Source organism: Phalacrocorax carbo, chromosome 5 (assembly GCF_963921805.1).
Source record: "Phalacrocorax carbo chromosome 5, bPhaCar2.1, whole genome shotgun sequence".
In the NCBI taxonomy this organism is placed as follows: Eukaryota; Metazoa; Chordata; class Aves; order Suliformes; family Phalacrocoracidae; genus Phalacrocorax; species Phalacrocorax carbo.
In genome coordinates, this window is record NC_087517.1 from 71356297 (window position 1) to 71375359 (window position 19063).

A 19063-nucleotide genomic window follows, 5' to 3' on the forward strand; every position below is an offset into this window, starting at 1 on the left:
AAACTTGGGACTGAAAATTTGCCTACTGCTACCGAAATAACTTTGTTAGCTTTTTGGGAGGATTGTCATAACACGAACCTGGTTGGGTTTTTTTTCCTTGCGTTTCCTAGTGTTAGGTTTCTATGGCCTGGCTTTCACAGATGGATTTTCTTTTTCTTTTTAATTAGGAAAATAGCGCCTAAGTTGCAAATGACTTGGGTGCAACACCTGAAATGGCTTTTAAATTTCCTCAGGTCTCTGTATCAGCGTTAACTGACCGGTAGAGGGTGCTGCCGCAGTACTTCGTGAGCATTATTCGGCTTGGGCTTTTTTATTTGTCCGGTTTAGCTTTCTTTCAGCATATTTACAAGCTAAAGAATCCGCTAACTATGAAGAGTGAAGTGAGGCTTTGGTGGAGGTTATTATATTGCTCTGGATATTGAATCAAAGCAGCGGATGAAGCAAAGCAAAACAAAGCCATGCATTTGCAGTAGAAAAAGGGGATTCGGCAGAAAGTAAGCTGTTCCAGTTTTGTGTTTAGTTTATATTTGTACTTGACGCTCTATTTAAACTCCTCCCAGGGCAGTAGGGCTTAAAGATCATAACATCTGTCATCTACAGGACTTGCTGTATTTCTGTTAAAATCTTCATAAAGATAATGTATTTACAAAAACTATTATTTTGCAAGCCGAATTTTGTTGAGAATGCCATTACTAAAGCTTTTCACGCAGAGAGCTTATTGTAACCGTTGCTCAATCATAAAGCTGGATATATCTTATGAGAGAACTCTAATTTCCTTCAACAATCCCCAGCAATTCATGGAGTAAAGCTCAGATGAGGTCACAAGTTATGGCTGTACCACCTTTAAGGATGGGGGGAAGTATGAGGAAGAATAAATTAATCATGTTTCAAGAATTAATTTACTTTTCTAGGAAAAAAAGTACAGATGATTGTTATTTCATATTGGGTAATACAATATTAGCTGTGAGGGGATGAGCTCTATTGTGTTCTCACACTAATACAGCTGGAATGTTGTTTTGAGTATGGATTTCTTTAATGATTCATTTATGGGTATCAGTAATTGTGCAGGTTGGTTTATTGCATCTCATTTAAAGCACTTTTTCTTGTAAGTGTGGAGGTCATCCATGAGCGCTCACGCCCCAGCATGAGTGGGAATCCCAAGAGAATGTCAACCACGTCCAAGTTCTAGCGTATTACGGGAAAAGAATCTTTTATGGTCCTCCAATATTGCTGATTTAAGACTGGTATCTTTCCGTATATATCAGTGCCAAAGCCTCTTGTGATCTCTGTTTCGTTGTCTTAAACGCATATTAAATTCTTTAGCTCCCTGGCAAAAGGCTAAATAATGAGGATGAAAATTATTGGGCATTATTAGTAATGTTCTGCTTTCATGTTCCCAACCTTAGTTTTCATGGGAAACATTCCAAAACCTGTGCAGAGGAGAGGAACACTAGTGGGGAACGGACCCGCTTGAACGTGTGGCAATGCTTTGAGGGAAGTCCAAAAGTACAAAGAGCCATCGATCGGGTTTGCAATTCAGAGTAAGACGAAAGGACAGCCTAGCGCTAAAGCCAGTGTCTGGCCAGCTCAGGGGCTGAAGCAGAATTCTGGTATGGAATCAACTGATGTGCTGTCCCTCTCTGACGCCAAGGCCGGGGCACCCGCCACTTGCAAACCAGGTGCTTTAAAGGGCATCGTTGCTCCATGTTGTTGAAATAGCTTAATGTTTCTAAGCCTGAACCCTGCAAAATCCCTACTAATTTCTCCCTTGCAGCTCTCGTGCCACTACAGCCGCAGCAACGGAAGCTACCAACACCAATGCCTGATATCCCAGTGTTTCCAAGAACCTTGGGGGAAAAGACTTCCGAGTGGACAATAATTTCCAGATAGGATATTTATACAAGATATGCCCCTCTGGACATATAGCAGGTAAATTCAAATTAACTGTTAGGTATGGAAGATTAGTTACGTGTGACAGCTTAGGCTTGTACACACGCTCATCTGCTTTGATTCTAGTAGCTTCATTTGTGAAGCTTTAAAATACACGATGGTGGGATTTAAGTCAGTAGAGGAACCATAAAAAGTACCTCCTCGGGTGTGCGACTCTGAAGGGCTCCATGTATTTCGGTTTATGCTGTGCACAGGGATACCTTCATATACTTAGAGTTCTACAGAGACCAATAAAACATTCTTTTGATGGTTTTTACTGTGAGCTGGCTCTGCTGTCAAGTCACTTGGAGTTCTCTTCAGGCTGCTACAGGATCTTAGAATTAAAAAGCCATCTTCTGCTGTCGGCTGTAAACTGCTCTTACCATTCTTTGACCCTTACAGAGATGGTTACAGAACTTCGCTTCTGAATGCCAACGGCACGCTCTTCTGTCAGCTGCTGCTCCCGGCTTAGCAAAGCTCAGCAATGAGCATTGCACACCCACATTCCGGTGGGTGCCCGCATCCTGGGCTGGCCTTGCTTGCTTTATAACAAGAAAGTTAGGATTATTTTCTGAATGCTTCCTCTTCCTAAGTGTTTTTCCTCGTTCCCTGCTGTATGGCCCGTAACTGCAACTCATGTTCTGTTTTTCTCTGAACTTGAAACCTAGTTTGGGGAAAAGGGATTTCTGTGAAGAGGCTCGTGCCTTCCACGCTGCTTGTTCTGAAACCCCCCAGTGTGGCTTTGTGGTGGTAAAACGTACAGTGCCAATAGTGCTTACGTTCACAGCTCTCTAATCCAAGCATCTATGTATTTTGAGCGTTTATTGACGCGTGTTGCCATGTTACAGACACACGTGCCATGCCGCTTAAGGCCAGGCAACCGATTTTCCTTCGTGCGTCTCCTGCTGCGGGTAAGGGGGTTTCTGCCCGCCTGCGAGCGCAGAAGTCGGGGCACATCTAACAGCTGCACTGCTTTTGCTGGGCTCATTGCTGCAAGCTTTCTTCAGCTGGGTCTTAAGCTTACCCCAGTTACCCCTCTGCCCTCCAGGAAGGTTTACAGAGCTTGTCAGTGGATTCTTGTGGAATTACTTGTCATCCTCGTGCAACCTGTAAATGCCAAATCTTTTGCTTCCAGCCCACACCATCTTGTAAACATGGATCAGGGGAGACGGGGAGACGGAACTGCGGTATCTCCTGCTCAGAGGCTGCGACGATCTTATTTGATTTGGAAACGCTCAGCTATTGCGGGCTGATACCACCTACCCTCACCTGAGAAGCTCTGGATTTATCGGCCCCACTGCTGCACTATCAAGGCAGTGACTGAAAACAACCTTCCCCAGTAGAAAGAAACACCTTTTGCTCTCCTACCCGCTTACCGCCCCAACTTTCACACTGCCGCACAGCTGTTTGCAGGCGGGCAGGATATTGGTCCTGTAATGAATAACCTTCAGCATTACAATAAAAGTTTTTTCTGATGATTCTCCTCGATACCGGGGCAGCACCACATCAGAGCCTGCTGCGTGTCCTCGACCAGGTAGTCGCTGTGACAGGGAAGCTACCGGTAAGTCAGTCGACCTCTCTAAAACCTCATGCTCTTTAATCCTTGAGCCCTAAGGATCAACAGGAGAGCCAAACAATTCATGCCCTTGGCCCGTGTGGGATAGTGAGCTCAAGGAATGAGGCGTTTTGTGCAATTATGGGGTTGGGCCCTCGAGGATGGGCAGGAAACAGGCTCTTGTCACCTGGGAACAGTTCACGTCCAGCTCCCCATCTCTTTTCTTACCCAGATCTTGTCTAGATCCATCCTGCGGGGTAGAGGACAAGTAAAGTAACTACGATGTGTGCTCCACCATGCAAGAGGTCTTTACCTTCCTCTCCTTCTCTACCTAGTCAGGACATGCTGCGCAGGAGCTACGACGGCACGTGCAAAGCGAGCCTCGGGTCTGTGTCCTTCCTCCCTCCTTCGGTGCAGTAGGTTCCCATTCGAGTTACGCACCTTTATAAAACCAGCTGTGTAAATATTCTCACATATTTAACGCTCAGCTGATGCCTGTTTAAAATCTCACGTCCTGTATCTTTGCGTGACAGTCCTGAGAGCGTGCCAGCACTGAAGTGAGTTTAATAAAACGTTTCAATGAAAAGCACAAAAGCTCTGCCTGGCCCACAGCTATTGTGATGACGGTGCTTTGTCTGGTGTCAGAAGGCTGCCGTGTCTGTGTCTGCAATAACGCTTGTGTTAGGTGTTGTCCTACAGCTTGGTACTAACAACCAAAGCTGGCGCCAGGAGCCGTTCCTAGGGAATCTCGGGCAGCAGGGGTGAAATGCAGATCTCCCTATCTCGCATTACCCTCACGTGCCATACAAACCTCCCTCTTCCCCAGTATTTTGCTTCCGAGGGTGACCAGGGCCGAAAGGCTGGAAGAAACTTTTCCTACAGGCGGAGAGGTGTCCCTGGGCTCCCCCCAGGCCCAGCGTCCGCTCGCGGGCTCGCTCCTCCGAGGCAGCGCTGCGTGTAAAATGCGTCCGGTGTCTTAACAGATGCTTCTATAGGTGGGGAGAGCTTTCACTGCCCGAACGTGATTTGGCCGTAGCTACTTTATTTCTATGGAAAGGCAGGGGAAACAACGCAGCCACGGCTTCTTGCCCCTATAAACAGCGTGGGAGGGCAACGCGGCCCTCTCTGCGCCTTGCTGGCCTGCCGTCAGCTCGGGCAGGCTTCTACCCCAAAATCGCATTATCCTTCTCCATCTTTAGCTTTATTTGTACGCGCTGAGCACCAGAGGCGCCCGTTGCCCCGACCCGGGCAAACGCCTTTCCTCCAGTTCACCGGGTGGGGATGTATTTGGGCAAACACCCCGAGGGAAGGGGCTCCCGCCTTCCCTTCCCCTGGGCAATGCGGGGGGCTTCATTTTAATGCGCGGAGTCGCAGGTTTATAGTTATCGGCACAAAAAGAACAAAACAATTAACACCAAAAAAAAAAAAAAAAGGTGGGGGGGGTGAGAGGGGAGCGGCCCCTTTAAGGCACCGCGCAGTTCCGCCGGGCAGGCGCGCGCGGGGAGGGGCGGGGCGGGGCCTTGCTGGCGCGCGCCGTCACGTGACGCGGTGGCGGGCTCTTCCGAACTGGCGGCGGGAGCGGAGGGGAGCGGGCGCGAGCGGCCGGGCCTAGCCGGGCCTTGCCGTTACCGCCGCCGGGGCCGGCCGCCCCTCGCCAGCGCGGAGCGCAGCGCGGCGGGAACCCCCGCGCCCGGAGGGGGGTCGCCTGAGGCAGCCCGTGAGGGAACGTCGTTAAAAGCTACCGCAGCGGGGCAAGGTGAGAGTGTCCGGTGCCCCAGCGCCAAGGCGGGCCGGGGCCGGGGCGGCGGCGGGGGGCGGGGGGCGGGGGCCGGGGCGGCGGCGGCGGGGGCCGGGCGGGCCCTGCGGCCTGTGCTAGGCCTCGGCGGCAGAGCCGGGCCCCCTCGGCGGCCGCCCCGCCTCCCCCGCCCCGGCGCCCGGTGCCGAAGCGCCCGTACTGCCCCGCGTCCCCTCGGCTGCGGGTGCCTCCCCGCGCGGTGCGGGGCCCAGAGGCACGGCCTAACGCCCCCTCAGCCCGCAGCAGGTGCGGGCCCCTGCGGGTGTCCCGAGGAGGGCCTCCTGGGGACAGCCAAGCTCGAAGGTCAGGAGCTGGGATCAAGCGGCATATCCTCTGATGCAACCATGTAACCTCTTGCTAAGAGGAGATATTGCTAATAACAAATTAGTTTCGTTATATTATACTCCGAAGCACTGTGGAGCTCTCTATTAAGCCTTTATTCCCTACCAGGTGGTACAAGAGTTGTTTGGGTTTTTTCATATGTAACGTTTAACTCTGCCAAGGAAAGCACACAAAAGACACTTCCATACCACGAGCTAAGATATATGGGAGGGGAGAAAACCCTACTTTGGATGAACCACTAATAAATTTCGAAACGCTTTGCGCGCGTGTCTTGTTTGAACGGCGCGTGTTGCGTCTCAGAGGTGTTACCTGCTCTCTCCTAGGGGCTGCGCTGAACGCTTGGTGCGATGGCCATGCAGATGCAGTTCGAAGGCAACGCGGACACGTCAGCGGAGGAAGAGAGCTTTGGCCCACAGCTCATCTCGAGGTTAGAGGTAGGTGAGGAGTAGCTCCAGAGTGAGTCTTCAAGAAACCCACTAGTCCTTTTTAAACGTAGGTTGTGTCTGAAAAGTGTGTTGCTGAATTCTTTCTTGTGTTCTGTTGAAAAACCTGAAACCAAAACAAAAAGCCCAACGTGTTGACAGTTACACCTTAATTGTGTTGCCTCGCTGCGTACCCTTTCCTAACATGTGTGGTCACCTGCGCATCCATCAAACCAAACAAACATGATCATCTCTGCCCTCGCCCATAAGCTGTCGATAGCTTACGCAAACATTCCCCTGGTGAAAGCGTAGTATTTTCTTTATGTGTAAGTGAGTAGGGAGGTACTATTCAACATGCTGACTTGTAATAACAGAGTTTGATCAGATCTGATGAAGCTGTGTTCAGTGGAATTAAGGTATTTGTGGCTTAGCCTGTCATTTTTTTCTCCCCTCCCTTTCAGCAATGTGGTATAAATGCAAATGATGTGAAGAAGCTAGAAGAAGCTGGATTTCACACAGTTGAGGCTGTTGCTTATGCACCGAAGAAGGAGCTGCTAAGCATCAAAGGCATCAGTGAAGCCAAAGCTGACAAAATCTTGGTAAGGGTGTTACGGAAAAGCTTTAACCCCAGGATATTCAAGAAGTTTTATTTCTGGTGACTTTGGAAGGTCTCTGTTAATGATATACAAAGAAGGGCAGTAGGGATGATTAGAGGATTGATGAGAAGAGACAAAAAACCTCTGGGACCAGCTGCAAGAAAGAAGAGGGAGGGACTATTAGAGAGGTCTGTAGAAATCGTGGAAGGTGTGGAGAGTATGGCTATCGCTCCTAGCTCAGCGTTTCTCGTGACAAGAAGGCTTATAGTAAGCCTAAAGCAAAGAAAGTACTTTTTCCATACAGGTTGTAATTAAGTTATGGAACTCCTCGTCCCCAGACCCAGTGGCCATCTGTAGCACAAAGTGGTTTAAAAAGGGGCTAAGTGCAACGTTTGTGGGGTAACGTCCAGATCGAGAAGCTTGCTAGCGGAGCCCGGAGGAACCACCCCGGTTTGTTGCACTCGTTCCTAAGCATCCACGGTTGGCAGTTGTCGAGGCAGAGGGTGCTGCGTTACGAACGGCTGGGCTGACCGGTACAGCTCTCCTTCCGTTCCGTTTTCCTTCAGCACGTTGGCTGTGTGCCTCGATGGGTGCTCGCCCTGAGACCTGGGGCTGGCTGCGGGGGACGGAGAGGGAAGCCCGCGTTGTGGTCTCACAGCATCTACTAGTTCAGAACAACGTGGGGTTTCTGCCAAAGCAGCTCTCGTTTATGGAAACCCGACCCAGCACAGTGTTTAACTCCAGTCCTTTTCTTACCTTGTGTATTTATTCACACTTAGGAAGACAGCAGTCCTAACAGGCTGTATGTCTATCCTAAAGTATTTCAAGTTTCACAGGGACAGAACTGAATTAAAAGGGTGGGGGGACAAGGGGGGGAAGATTTCCATGAAATATGCAAAATGGATGTTGAACCTTTTGCTCTGAGTGGAACCTCAGTCCTGTTCAGAGGTACCAACTAACATATGGCCTATCAACTAAAACATGTGCATCAAATTATGTGGGTGCTGCTGCATTTCACAAAACAGAGAATGGCAGTATTCACTTGTAGAGGGGGTAAATGAACGGGATGAACACTCCTTGCGCTGCTTCCCTTGGTTTCCTTTAGGCTGAAGCAGCTAAACTGGTTCCGATGGGCTTCACCACAGCAACAGAATTCCACCAGCGAAGGTCGGAGATCATCCAGATCACCACTGGGTCCAAAGAACTTGATAAACTTCTTCAAGGTAATAATTTTGTGTCTCTTTATTGATTAGCCTTCATTCTCTGCTTTGGTTTTTTTTTTTTTCTATGAATGCAATCCTTCACCAAAAAGACAGGAGACACCCACGTTCTAGTTGAACATAAAAGCTCTGCTTTCCTGTATCACAACTGATTTTCTTTTAAAAGCTGTCAAAAAAGTTGTTTTAAAACCTTTTAGTCATGACGCAATACCCAGAGCTGTTCATTTCGGTTGTTTCCAGTTTGTTCTAGTCTATGACCTATACCAAGACAACAAAACCAGGTATCACCTCCTTCCCATTCCTACCTGTGATCAAAAAACCAAGTCGTTTCAGCTTTTCAGCATCTTAAGAAACGCTCTTACCTAAACTTCTTACCTGCAATGTGAACAAACCTCAGCATGACATGCTGTCTTTCCAATTAGTTTTTAAACTTTTAACCACAGTAAGTGTTTAACGGAGTGTCGGTAAATGTAATACTTTATACGTGGCCTTTGTTTGAAGTATGTGACCTTTTTAAAATTATTTTTTTATTATTATTATAATTTTCCCTTCAGGAGGAATAGAAACGGGGTCCATAACAGAGTTATTCGGGGAGTTTCGTACTGGAAAAACACAGCTGTGTCATACCCTGGCAGTAACCTGTCAAGTGAGTAGCCCGCTTCATTAACATCAGGTATTGGGACAGCACATTTAGTTAACCTAAGGTTACCAGCTCAAAGTTAAGCACCTGTCCTCTTATGTAGGTATTAGAGATTGAAGGCAGGAATCTTTCTTCTCACTTTTCCCGGATAAATGTGACTCTAATCGCAGTAGCTTGGGATGTGATTTATTGTACGGTTCCAGCTGAGGGCATGAGGCAACGACTGGGTTGTTTGCTGATACTTTATTTCATGTTCGTTCATTTGCTTTTCCTTTAGCTTCCCATTGACCGCGGCGGTGGCGAAGGAAAAGCCATGTATATTGACACAGAAGGGACCTTCCGTCCAGAACGTCTCCTTGCTGTGGCTGAAAGGTCTGTACGTAGGGCTAGAAGCAAACTGGCGTTAGGTGAAGAAAGGAACACATTTACTCCTGGGACAACTTAGTTAATAAGGATCACTGTGTAAGTCAGCCTGTCTCCTTAAATTCGTGGGGCTGTTGCCGTAGGAACTGTCCCTAAAAACGCAACCAAGAACCTTTCTCTGTTCTGGTTGTGTGTCTACCTGCATGCGCGTTAGACCTCTGCTTTAGCTGTATTTGATAAACAAAGCTTCTAGTTTTATATATGACAGCAGCTAACATCGTTGTCCCCTGGAAAATGATGTCTTTGCCTCTTACTAGTGTTTCTTTCCAATTCAGTTTTATTATTAGCAAAATGTTCCAAGATTTTTCTTAAATTCTGCCAATAGCATTACCTTGAAACAAAGATCCTTTTGTAAAATATCGCCACAGCAGCTGGAAAACTGTTAGGAAATATGAGAGCATCCACTGACCACCTGAAAGGTGTTCTTTCATCTCCTCTTCTGACATGTTCACTTCTAATGTTCTGACATGTTCGTTACACCAACTGGAAAGTACGACTTAATTACCCAAATGAAAATTCTGCTGTTTACACAGACGTCTCTACACAGAGATCTGGGTTAGACTTAAAAGCTTGAAGTACTGGCTCTGTGCGTTAGAAAAAGGAGCTAATTCTGGTCTTGTGATTCTTTAGACCTTCTCAGAATTAAAACTGTGGGGCTTAATCCTCCGTGATCATTGTTCCAATTAAATATCGAAGTATATATGCAACTTCAGTGAGCCTGGGCTGAAGCACTCACTTATCTGGCGGTGCTTCCCAGTTGCTGAAATCGTGCCAGCTTGGACAGAAAAGTAGCCCGACGCCTTGGGAAGGGACGTGAAGCATGGCACACCGGGCCGAAGTAGGAGAGGAATTTTAAGGCTGCAGAATGCAATTATTCAGGTTGGAATTCGGGCCCGAGCTTCAGAGGGACAATTTCCATTATATGGTAATTTAAAAAAATATTTCCACCTAGAGACTGATAGGAATTCTCGTGTCAGTAAGCCATGCACGCTCTTCTGGAAGTAATAAATGACTAACGTTGATTGCTTCTAAGCTGCAAGCCAAAGTCATGCAACGAGCCCGGGCTGATTTCAGATGTTCTGGACAGATAGAATCAATTGGCCTGTTTTCTACTACGCTTTTGCTAGTCTGATTTAGGTTCACAGTGCTTCAGGCTGGGGGGCGGGTTTAAAAAGCATTTTAAAAACTTGTGTGCAAATTTCCTACCTTAAAAAGCAACCGTCCTCCTCTCTTACTGTACGTTTACAGAAGCAAGTCTGAATTGCCAAGCGACTGGGTTGCCTTCAAGGGTGCTTCAAGGCCTGGCCTATCATTACAGATGTTTTTCTAAAGTTCCTTTGGTTTTATCCTTCGTCTTTCCTCACCATATAGTCTTTTCATGACGTGATTTTTTTGCCAAGCCCCCAGTGACGTGGTAGGCAAAGCTGCCTTCCTTAGGCTGTAGGCTGACTTCCCGGCGTGCCTGCTGTGTAATACCCTGCCGCACAGCTAACAGGCTGTGCGGGGCAGAAACTCAAGTTTTAATCCGGTTTAACGAGGCTCGATTCCGTGGCACTGCAGGCAGCCCTGCCGTTCCTTTTACCCCGTGGCGTTGGCACGAGTGCCAGTAGGCTGAAGCAGAGCAGTCGCTATGTGGTTCACTGCAGGGCAGCATAAATTGCCGGGGCAATGGAGGGGACAAGAATGAGCAGCTGGAAGCAGAGAGAATGAAATGCTTTTCAGTAGCACCACAGGTTTATGAGGTAAGGCCAGTGTTTATGGGCCTTTCCATGACTATAGGTAGAAGAATCGAATTGGATTTAATACCAAATCAAATATGACGTGCCAGCCCACAAGAGATGCTTCCTTTTCTTCAGAGGGGGGGATGATCTAATTGACCTACTGTCCTCAATGAATGAATTCAGGTCAAGTTATTGAAAAATAGTAAGCTGAAGATTTGGGTCGGTACTGGATTTGGATGGTTTGTTACTAAAAGGCAAAAAAAACCCAAAAAATCTTTGGAAGACAATTCACATAGGTCCTAGAGGTTAATTTGACAGATGTTCACTCTGGAAACATCTGGCATTACTATTCCTCTCCTCTCTTTGCTGCTTCTCTCTCCCCACAGCTATTGTGCAACTGTCCCTCGGCAGGAAGTAATTTCCCTTCCTCGTTTGCTACTGGAAGGGAGCGTGCGCTTCCCCAGATGGGGACGGTACCAGCTAATCCTGGTAACTGTCTTTGAGGACAGTCTGGTCTAACCCTGCTGGCTTTTCCTGCAGCTGATAGAGGAGCGTTCCCATACCCCCTGCCACCAGTGGCTGTTTGGCCACAAACACCTCTTGGGCGCTGCTGAGGAAGTGAAGCGATGCCTGGGGCAGTCATAGGTGCACCCGTAAGAGGGTGTCTGTGCGTGGCTGTATGCAGAGAGTACTTCTGCCGGTCAGCCCCATCCCTCTGTTACTCAGCTCAGCTAGGATGGGGGCTAACCATCTTTCAACTCCTCTCTTTCTGTAGCCTGCTGCTTTGCCAAGTGTTTGGCTGGCGCCCTTGACCTTAATCTCAAATATGTGATGTTTCAGTGTGGTCTTGCTTCAAAATGCTAGTCAGGACTGGCTGTTATTTACCTTCAAACGTAGGGTGCCAGTAGCCTAGTAAGGTTGGATTATTTGACGTATTAATAACTATCATGTGCAGGTAACGTTAATTGGTAACTATGAGTCCAAAAATGTGCTGTTCAACGCTATGCTTAGCCTAGCTGTCTAATTTCTGTAGGGATTAGGGAGGGAGACATCAGATGTGCAGCTAGGAAAAGCAGAATATTGAAATCCTAAAGATACTTGCCTTAATCCACGTTCTTAATTTGATGTATTTTGGCATGGCTTGTATCTTTCGTAGTATTCACTGACAAAAGTCAAGTTCAGCTCTGCTAATGTCATTAGAGTGTAAAACTATTGTTCAAGTTGTCACTGGAGAACCCGCTTGGACCTGGCTCTTCAGGCAGCATCTAAAAAAATCAGTTCTGTGACAACAGAAGAGTTTGGCACTCTTCTCCCAGCCCACCTTATCAGCTGAAGGTGCTCCCGTGTCCGTGGACGTGTCCCGCCGCGTTCAGCGCGCCGTCGGCGAGGGGCTCCGTTTCGTTGCCGTACGCGGGCGTTGTAAGCGTGCCCCTCCGCAGGAGCACGCGGGCACTCCGGAGCGGGGCGAGAGCTAGGGTCTGAGTGCAGCTCAGGGCTAAAAGCTCATCGTGGTCCCAGCCAAGCGTGAGGTGGTGGAGTTCGGGATCCCGAGATAGGCGCCAGGCGCTGAGCGGGATCGCAGCACTAGGCTTCAGGAGAGGGGACTTTGGCCTCTTCGGGGACCTGCTTGGAATAATCCCGTGGGACACACTCTTGGAGTGAAGCGGGATGGAGGAGGGCTGGCTGGTTGTCAAGGAGCGTCTCCTCCAAGTTCACGAGTGTCCCTCCGTTGAGCGGGAAGCCAAGCAGAGGTGGTCGGAGGCCTACGTGGGTGAACGAGGAGCGCCTGTTAGATGTAAAAAGGAGGCATACAAGAGGTGGAAGCAGGGACAGGTGACCTGGGGGGAACGCAGGCGCTGTCTGAGCATGCAGAAATGGGATTGGGAAGGTCCAAATCTGCCTGGAGCTGAACGTGGTGGGGTATGTGAAGGGTAGCGAGGAGAGGTTCTGGTGTCAGCGTGGCCAAGCGTTAGAGCAGGCTGCCCAGAGCGGTGGTGGAGATCCGTCCTCGGAGATGTTCAGAACCCGCCCGGACACAGTCCTGGGCAACCTGCGGCAGCCGATCCTGCTTTGGGCAGGGAGGGGAACGGGACCAGCTGGTCCACAGAGATCCCTTCCAGCGTCAGAGAGTCTGTAGTTCTGTGAAATACACTGTGGTGTGAAATGAACAATGAGAACAAATCATATATGTTCTCTCATTGGAAACAATATTACTATGTTTCAGACCCAAGGAGGAAAATCAACTGGTTCTCCAAATTCGAAGGGATTTCCCAAAGCACTGTATAAATAATCTAAATGCAAGATGTTGAATGTAAATTTTTTATTTTGGTAGTAAAACACTGGCAGAGGTGTTGCAGGTGGGAGGCTGTTTATTGCTGGCTTTTATTAGCAATATACTGCTTTCAGGATATTCTGTTCCAGAACGGAGGCTCTCCTTGCCCGTGGTTTTATTTTGAGGAAGATGTCTGGTGTTTTGCTTCACTGTTGTTCCCAGGCAGGGAAATAGTCTTTAAAACTGACCTCCAGTCATTCTGTTCTCTCTTGTCACCAAGTTGTGTTGTGTTTTTTGCTGTCTGTTTTTCTCTAAGACTCTCCCAGGACTCTGGATTTTTATTCTAGTCTTCAGGTAACCCTGCTAGGTAACTCCTGTTGATGAAGTTGTCGCTTAAGGGTTTTTTACCTTTTCTTCACCCATTTCTCCAGGTATGGCTTGTCTGGCAGTGATGTCCTAGATAACGTGGCATACGCTCGAGGCTTTAACACAGATCATCAGACCCAGCTCCTGTATCAGGCATCTGCTATGATGGCTGAGTCACGGTAAGGAGGCTGATTTAGATGGAGCGATCTGTGCCGGTGCACATTCATGCTATAAAGCTGCCGGAGGACGATGAGCGAGTGCAAAGAGAAGTACCGATGACAAAATTGTGAAGTGCCAGAGTACACGTAGACTTCAAAAGTTAACTTTTTTTGAAATATACTTGCATTTTTTCAGTGCTTAACTCCGTTAGGCCAGGTTTTGTTCTTCTCAAGCTGGGTTACGCTTTGGCACATCCCTATAATAATCGCGGTGTATCGGCAGCCAGCTGTGAGTGAACGCCTCTCGCTGCGACGTGCTGGATGTCAGCGCCTGGTCGAACCGTGACAACTGATGTTACTTTACAAAGACCAAGTGCCGGCCTGAGAAACAATTTTAAAGACCAGTTTGTAATTGCTTTCAGAAGTAGTGATGATTTAGAGCGTGCCAAGCACCGAAGAAACCTGCGCAGACAGATGTGGTTTGAAACTAAGGTTTTATGGGCCCCTTGAGAGGGAAGGAGGTGGTAGGAGGTATATAGGCACCTGTCCACAGAATAGCTCCAGTGTCAAAACCTTACATTCTGGGCTAGTTTATAAGAGTACAATAAGTCTACGTTTTTAATCATGCAGCAACCTGCCTTGGATTTACTGGGTTTTACTGTACACTCAGTAAGCTGAACGCTACAGATCAAGTCAGTGTTAAAATAAATAATTCTACTCACTGGCAGGTTGAGAGGAGCTTACCTCCGCATCTGCGTGCAGCCTGACGATGCGCTGGGCTCTGTCACGCTGCCGCGGAGGCATTATTCGTGCCTGGAAATGTTTGTGAGAGCCTTGTACCTACCCCCTCCAGATACGCGCTGCTGATAGTGGACAGTGCCACGGCCCTCTATCGGACGGATTACTCGGGAAGGGGGGAGCTCTCAGCAAGGCAGATGCATCTGGCCAGATTCCTGCGTATGCTTCTGCGGCTTGCAGATGAGGTAAGCTATGAACCTTGCTTTATTCTCTAAAGGACCGGTGATCAGTTTTCTTTCTCTTAAAGCTTCGCAATGTTGCACCAATGGCTTTCTGCCTGCTCGGTGTCTGCTCCCGTGTTGTTTGGAGAGGCGCGATAGAGGGGCATGGGCAGCAGAAGTGCCTGGGGTTTGGGGTTTGGGGTCTTTCCCCCCCCACCCCTCTTTGTTTAGATTTTGGAAAGTAAATGTATTTTGATTTGTGGCTTTCCTCCTTGCAGTTTGGTGTGGCGGTGGTGATCACTAACCAAGTGGTAGCGCAAGTAGATGGAGCAGCCATGTTTGCTGCAGACCCCAAAAAACCCATTGGAGGAAATATCATAGCACACGCTTCCACCACGAGGTGAGAGACTGGATTATCGCCTTCCGCTAGCCTGGTTTGGGAAGATTTTTCTGAAACCAGCTAAGGGCCTCTAAATTCTGGGTTTCTGCATGGTCTGCCAGTGGCAAGTCCAGCCTCCTTCTCAACAAATGAGTGCTGCTCTGAGCGCTTGTCCATCTGCAGTAAAATCAACATGCCGTCCGTTCTCCCGGGTTCTTACAGCTCCGCAGCGTGCTGTGTTCGTGTGCTAACATGATGTTTTAAGGATTATGCTAATGAGTCACTGAAAGTAGGCTTATGCCCTCACCTGCTTTGTTTCCTTCTCCCTGTTAGACTGTATCTGCGAAAAGGCCGAGGCGAAACCAGAATATGTAAAATCTATGACTCTCCGTGCCTTCCTGAAGCTGAAGCGATGTTTGCTATTAATGCTGATGGAGTGGGCGACGCTAAAGACTGAAGACTCCGTTTTGCCTCCCGTGTGACCCGACGCTGAGCGTCCGTGAAAGGCTCCTTCCTCTGTGGCACCCATCGCAGCTGCTCTTCGAATGCCGGCAGAGGCCTCTCTCGTATTTCAGCGTAGAGGTCCATCAGGTGAATACGCTTCGTGACACAGCTAGAGGTGTTTCTTGGAAGAAACCCTCCCTCTTGGGCTTTGGTCGCGTGTCAGACCCACGTGGTTCCCCAAGAACACTGTCAGAGCACCGCAGCCTTTGTATTTTCCTCACGGCTGCTGCTCCAGCTGGATCCTACCTGCGGACGTAGCGCAGTAAAATCTGAGAGCGTGTGGCCGAAGTTTGTAACTTGGTGAATTCAAAGTAGCACTGATGGGTTCATCAAATAAGAAAAGTGGTGACTTAAATACTTAATGGATTACTTCAGTTAGAAAACAAAGCAGAATGGTATTCCACAATAAGAATGTGAGGATATTGCTGGGATACGTATTCTTTGTGTTAGTTTTGGTTCAGGTGCTACAACATTGTGGTTTTTGGGAACTGGCAACTTTACGTTTCAATTACATTTTTTTTGTATTTCATTAATTCTCTGTGGAAATCTGCTTTTAATAAAAAGGACCATGAAAATATTGACGATGCTGCAGGTTTCTGGGATTCGGCCAGGTGTTACTTCAGACCGAGGCGATTTCTGTCTGCAGGCGGGGATAAGGTGCATAAATCTGCAGTGAATCTCAGCTGGGATTTTTTGTTTCCTCCTAATGCTAACAGAAACCGCCTTGGTTTGGGACGTGCAATGCAACTCTGCTGTAGGTGCCCCGATGTCTTAAGAGTTTTTTGAGGTTAAAAAGGTTCTTTTATATTAAGCACTATTCTTCTGTCAGCTATGCTATTGTGAACTACTCTGAATTTGATTAAAGAGAATAATATCATAGTGGTGGTTGGCGGCAAAAATTATTTTCCTCGTTCTTTTTCTCTGGGACGATTTTTCTGGGACAACTAGTGAAGAGCACACGCAGTGGGATCCAGCTGCGTTTACTCAGGTACGCAAACGCTCGTGCCGTACTGACCGCTACATCTCGTGAGACGGCGAGTTGCCTCCTGTCTCACAGCCGAACGCCTTCGTCGTTGCTGCTCCTCTTCGGGGGCTGTGCGCAAAAGGCCTTCGCCACCACCGTTGCCTGCAGCTGAGTTTCAGGAACCAAAGCTCACGTTAAAAATGTTAACTAGGGGATGAAATTGGGGTTGAACTCGTCAGTAAGGAACGGGGATGCTCAGCCTCTTTAGCGACAGAGGTTCAGCGCTTGGCTGTTGCTCGTGCCTGCCCTGCACGGCCTGCTGCCTGCGACGGCCGTTGTCTGACGTGAGCAATTGTAGGGTCCCCCTTGCTGCCTGGAGCGTGCTGGGTGTCCTCGGGAGCGAGGCTAGCAGCAAGGGAGGTGGTGTGCCCTCTCAGAAAACATCCACGTGGCTGAGAAGTGCTAGCTTTCCTGGTTTTGAGAGTCCAGACACGAAAGCATGGCAGGAGGTGGTCTCTGAAATGAAATGGCTCGTGCTGCCCCTGCAGGAAGGCACTTACAGGCGAGCGGGTGGGGAACCTCAGTGTCTGTTCTCGGCCGCCCTGCGGCTTGTCAGACCTTCGCAGCTTCCCTTTGTCCGCTGGACGCGCTCTGCGGAAGGCTGGGCTCGAGACTCGGGCGGTACCGGCCGTCCTGGCTCTGTGCAGGTGGAACGCGGGGGCTGCGGGGTTCCCAGCAGGGTCACCTGGCTCAGGTGCGTGCGGGGAAACCGCGGGGACAGAGGGAGGTTTCCTCCAGAATTCTCGGTCAAGAGAAATCTCAGACGGGCTGGGAAAACCAGCTGAGGAGTGGGAGCAAGTGAAGAGAGGAGAAGCAGGTCGAGCACGTATGAGGAGGGGGGTGGGGGACCGTGAAGGGAGCACAGGATAAGGTGACCTGGAGTATGGGGTAAGGGAACAGGTCAAGAAATGGATGGAGAGTGATGGAAAGGCAACTGAGACCCCCAGCTCGTACCTGAGGAGGCCCCAACTCTCACGGCCACCCGTTGGCGATGTTTTCTTTAGTGTAACTGCGTAACACGTTTTTCAGTTGCCCCTATTAGAAAATAGAGCATTAATATCTTATTTCTAATTGCAGTGGGGTTTAAACGACCTGAATATGAGCTTATAATAGGCTTAAATGCTCCACGAGGAGCCAAAGGTTCAAAGCAGCGCTCCCTCCGGGCAACTTCGGCTCAACCGCTTGCTGGGCTCGCACCCCGCGAACGCGGAGCCCGGCACGGTTCTCCCACCTGGAGAGCAGGAGTGCTGCTTCCTGAGTCGCCCTTCTGACCGTTTCTCCTAAGTTTTACAAATCTGATGAGTTATTTAATAGGAAGGCTTGAAAGCACGCGGCGCGCGGCTTTGGCGGCGTCCCCGGCAGCAGCCGCGCTGGGGTGGGGGTTCTGGTTTTTAAGCCCCACTTTGTAAACGTGTACATGTGACGGTATCGCTTAGGTGTAACCGGCACTTTGGGGGACGATGGAGCTGGTTTCTGTTGCTTTTGGCTACTCTGAAATTCAAATATCGTGTTTATTTTCTGCCCTGTTGCTTCCCTTCACTGTCCCCTGCAGAGAGGGAGTTTTGCCGTCCCTGTACCCTCCTTCTCTGCCGGTTGCATTACACAGCATTAACAGGCAATCTTGTAGAACCTCTTTATTTTTCTTTTTCTCCTTTTCAAAGTCTGCTTAGGGCTCCGAACAACTGAAATCGCAGCCCGCAGTGCTTCCCTTGGCTAGCCGAAAGGTTCGTAACTTCCACCGGGGGAGCAAAGGTGAAGAAACTGGGAAACATTTGTTCCTCTTCTCTAAGCTCTTACAGGGCTTAGGCTCTGAACTGGGGGGGGGGGGATTTTGGGGGCTTTGGTTTGTTTCTTTTAAACACAAGAATCTTTTTCAAAAGATCTTTCTCAAGTCATCTTCCGATGTCCCCGTAGCAGCTGTGCGGGCAAGTATTGCCACAGAGGGCTTAAGTTGCTCATGACACAGTGCTATGAAATGCTAATTAAATAAGCTCGTTGTCAACACTGCTTTAACCTCAAGGAGGCATAATTAATATCCCTTTAGTAAGCAGTTTTCCTGCTGCCTCCTTGAAATACTTCTCTTAATGTTTCCCCAAAAGTTCCTCTCGAGGCAGCGGAATATGATTAAAAATCATATTCGCTTTTACATTCTGAAGCGTGTGTGTGTGTTTGCGCAACCGCCTGGCTCGGCTTCGTCCAGCCAAGCCTTGCTACGTTCCAACCCGCGCCTGGAGGTGAAGAGGAGACTCTAGCGGAGTCGAAGCGCGCACGGAGAGGCGCGCGTTGCTCTGCGCTCCCCCTGCCCTTCTCGGAGCGCGGCGGCGAGCGCTGATTCGAACGGCAGAGCCTGCAGCGCCTTGATTCTCTTGAGAGCTGCCGCCCGCGTTGGTGCCGGGACCGGCCGCCGCTGCTTCGGCACCGGCTCGTTCCCGGTCACGCAGGCTCTGCCCGTCGCCGCCGTGTCTGGTTTGAGTTTCCCGAGGAGCTGGCGCTGCGTTCCGCCTTTTCCTGCACAAATTTAAAACCCCCTGGTCCTACAAGCGGGGAGCCAGGCGAGGCTCCCGGTTGGAGGGACGCGAGCGTGGTGCCGTGTTGAGGAGCGGTCCCAGCCCCACCTCGTAGCCCTGCGCATCCCGCTTCGCGGGCAGGGCCCCGGCCGCCGCGCGTGGCGTGTGGCCACCGGCGTTTCCCCGCATACCCAGTAAATGCAGAGGTTTTTTTTCCCAGACGCAGCCGTGGGGGTGCGAGCGTGAGGTGC

At 49.3% G+C, this 19063-nt stretch overlaps 1 protein-coding gene across 1 annotated transcript; it reads left to right on the forward strand.

Annotated features, from left to right (window-relative positions):
- The first annotated feature begins 5907 nt into the window (after positions 1–5907).
- Positions 5908–16160, forward strand: RAD51 (RAD51 recombinase). The gene is made up of 9 exons (XM_009504207.2): positions 5908–6055; positions 6505–6642; positions 7745–7862; positions 8414–8505; positions 8777–8871; positions 13347–13460; positions 14293–14422; positions 14677–14798; positions 15111–16160. Exons 1-9 carry the CDS (start codon positions 5969–5971, stop codon positions 15232–15234), a joined length of 1020 nt encoding a protein of 339 aa, XP_009502502.1. The 5' UTR covers positions 5908–5968; the 3' UTR covers positions 15235–16160.
- The last annotated feature ends 2903 nt before the right edge of the window (positions 16161–19063 follow it).

Coding starts and splice junctions, on each gene's coding strand:
- RAD51 (XM_009504207.2), top strand. CDS start 5,969: ATGGCCATGCAGATGCAGTTCGAAGGCAACGCGGACACGTCAGCGGAG. Junction 13,461..14,292: donor GCTATGATGGCTGAGTCACG/GTAAGGAGGCTG, acceptor TACCCCCTCCAG/ATACGCGCTGCTGATAGTGG. Junction 14,799..15,110: donor GCACACGCTTCCACCACGAG/GTGAGAGACTGG, acceptor TCTCCCTGTTAG/ACTGTATCTGCGAAAAGGCC.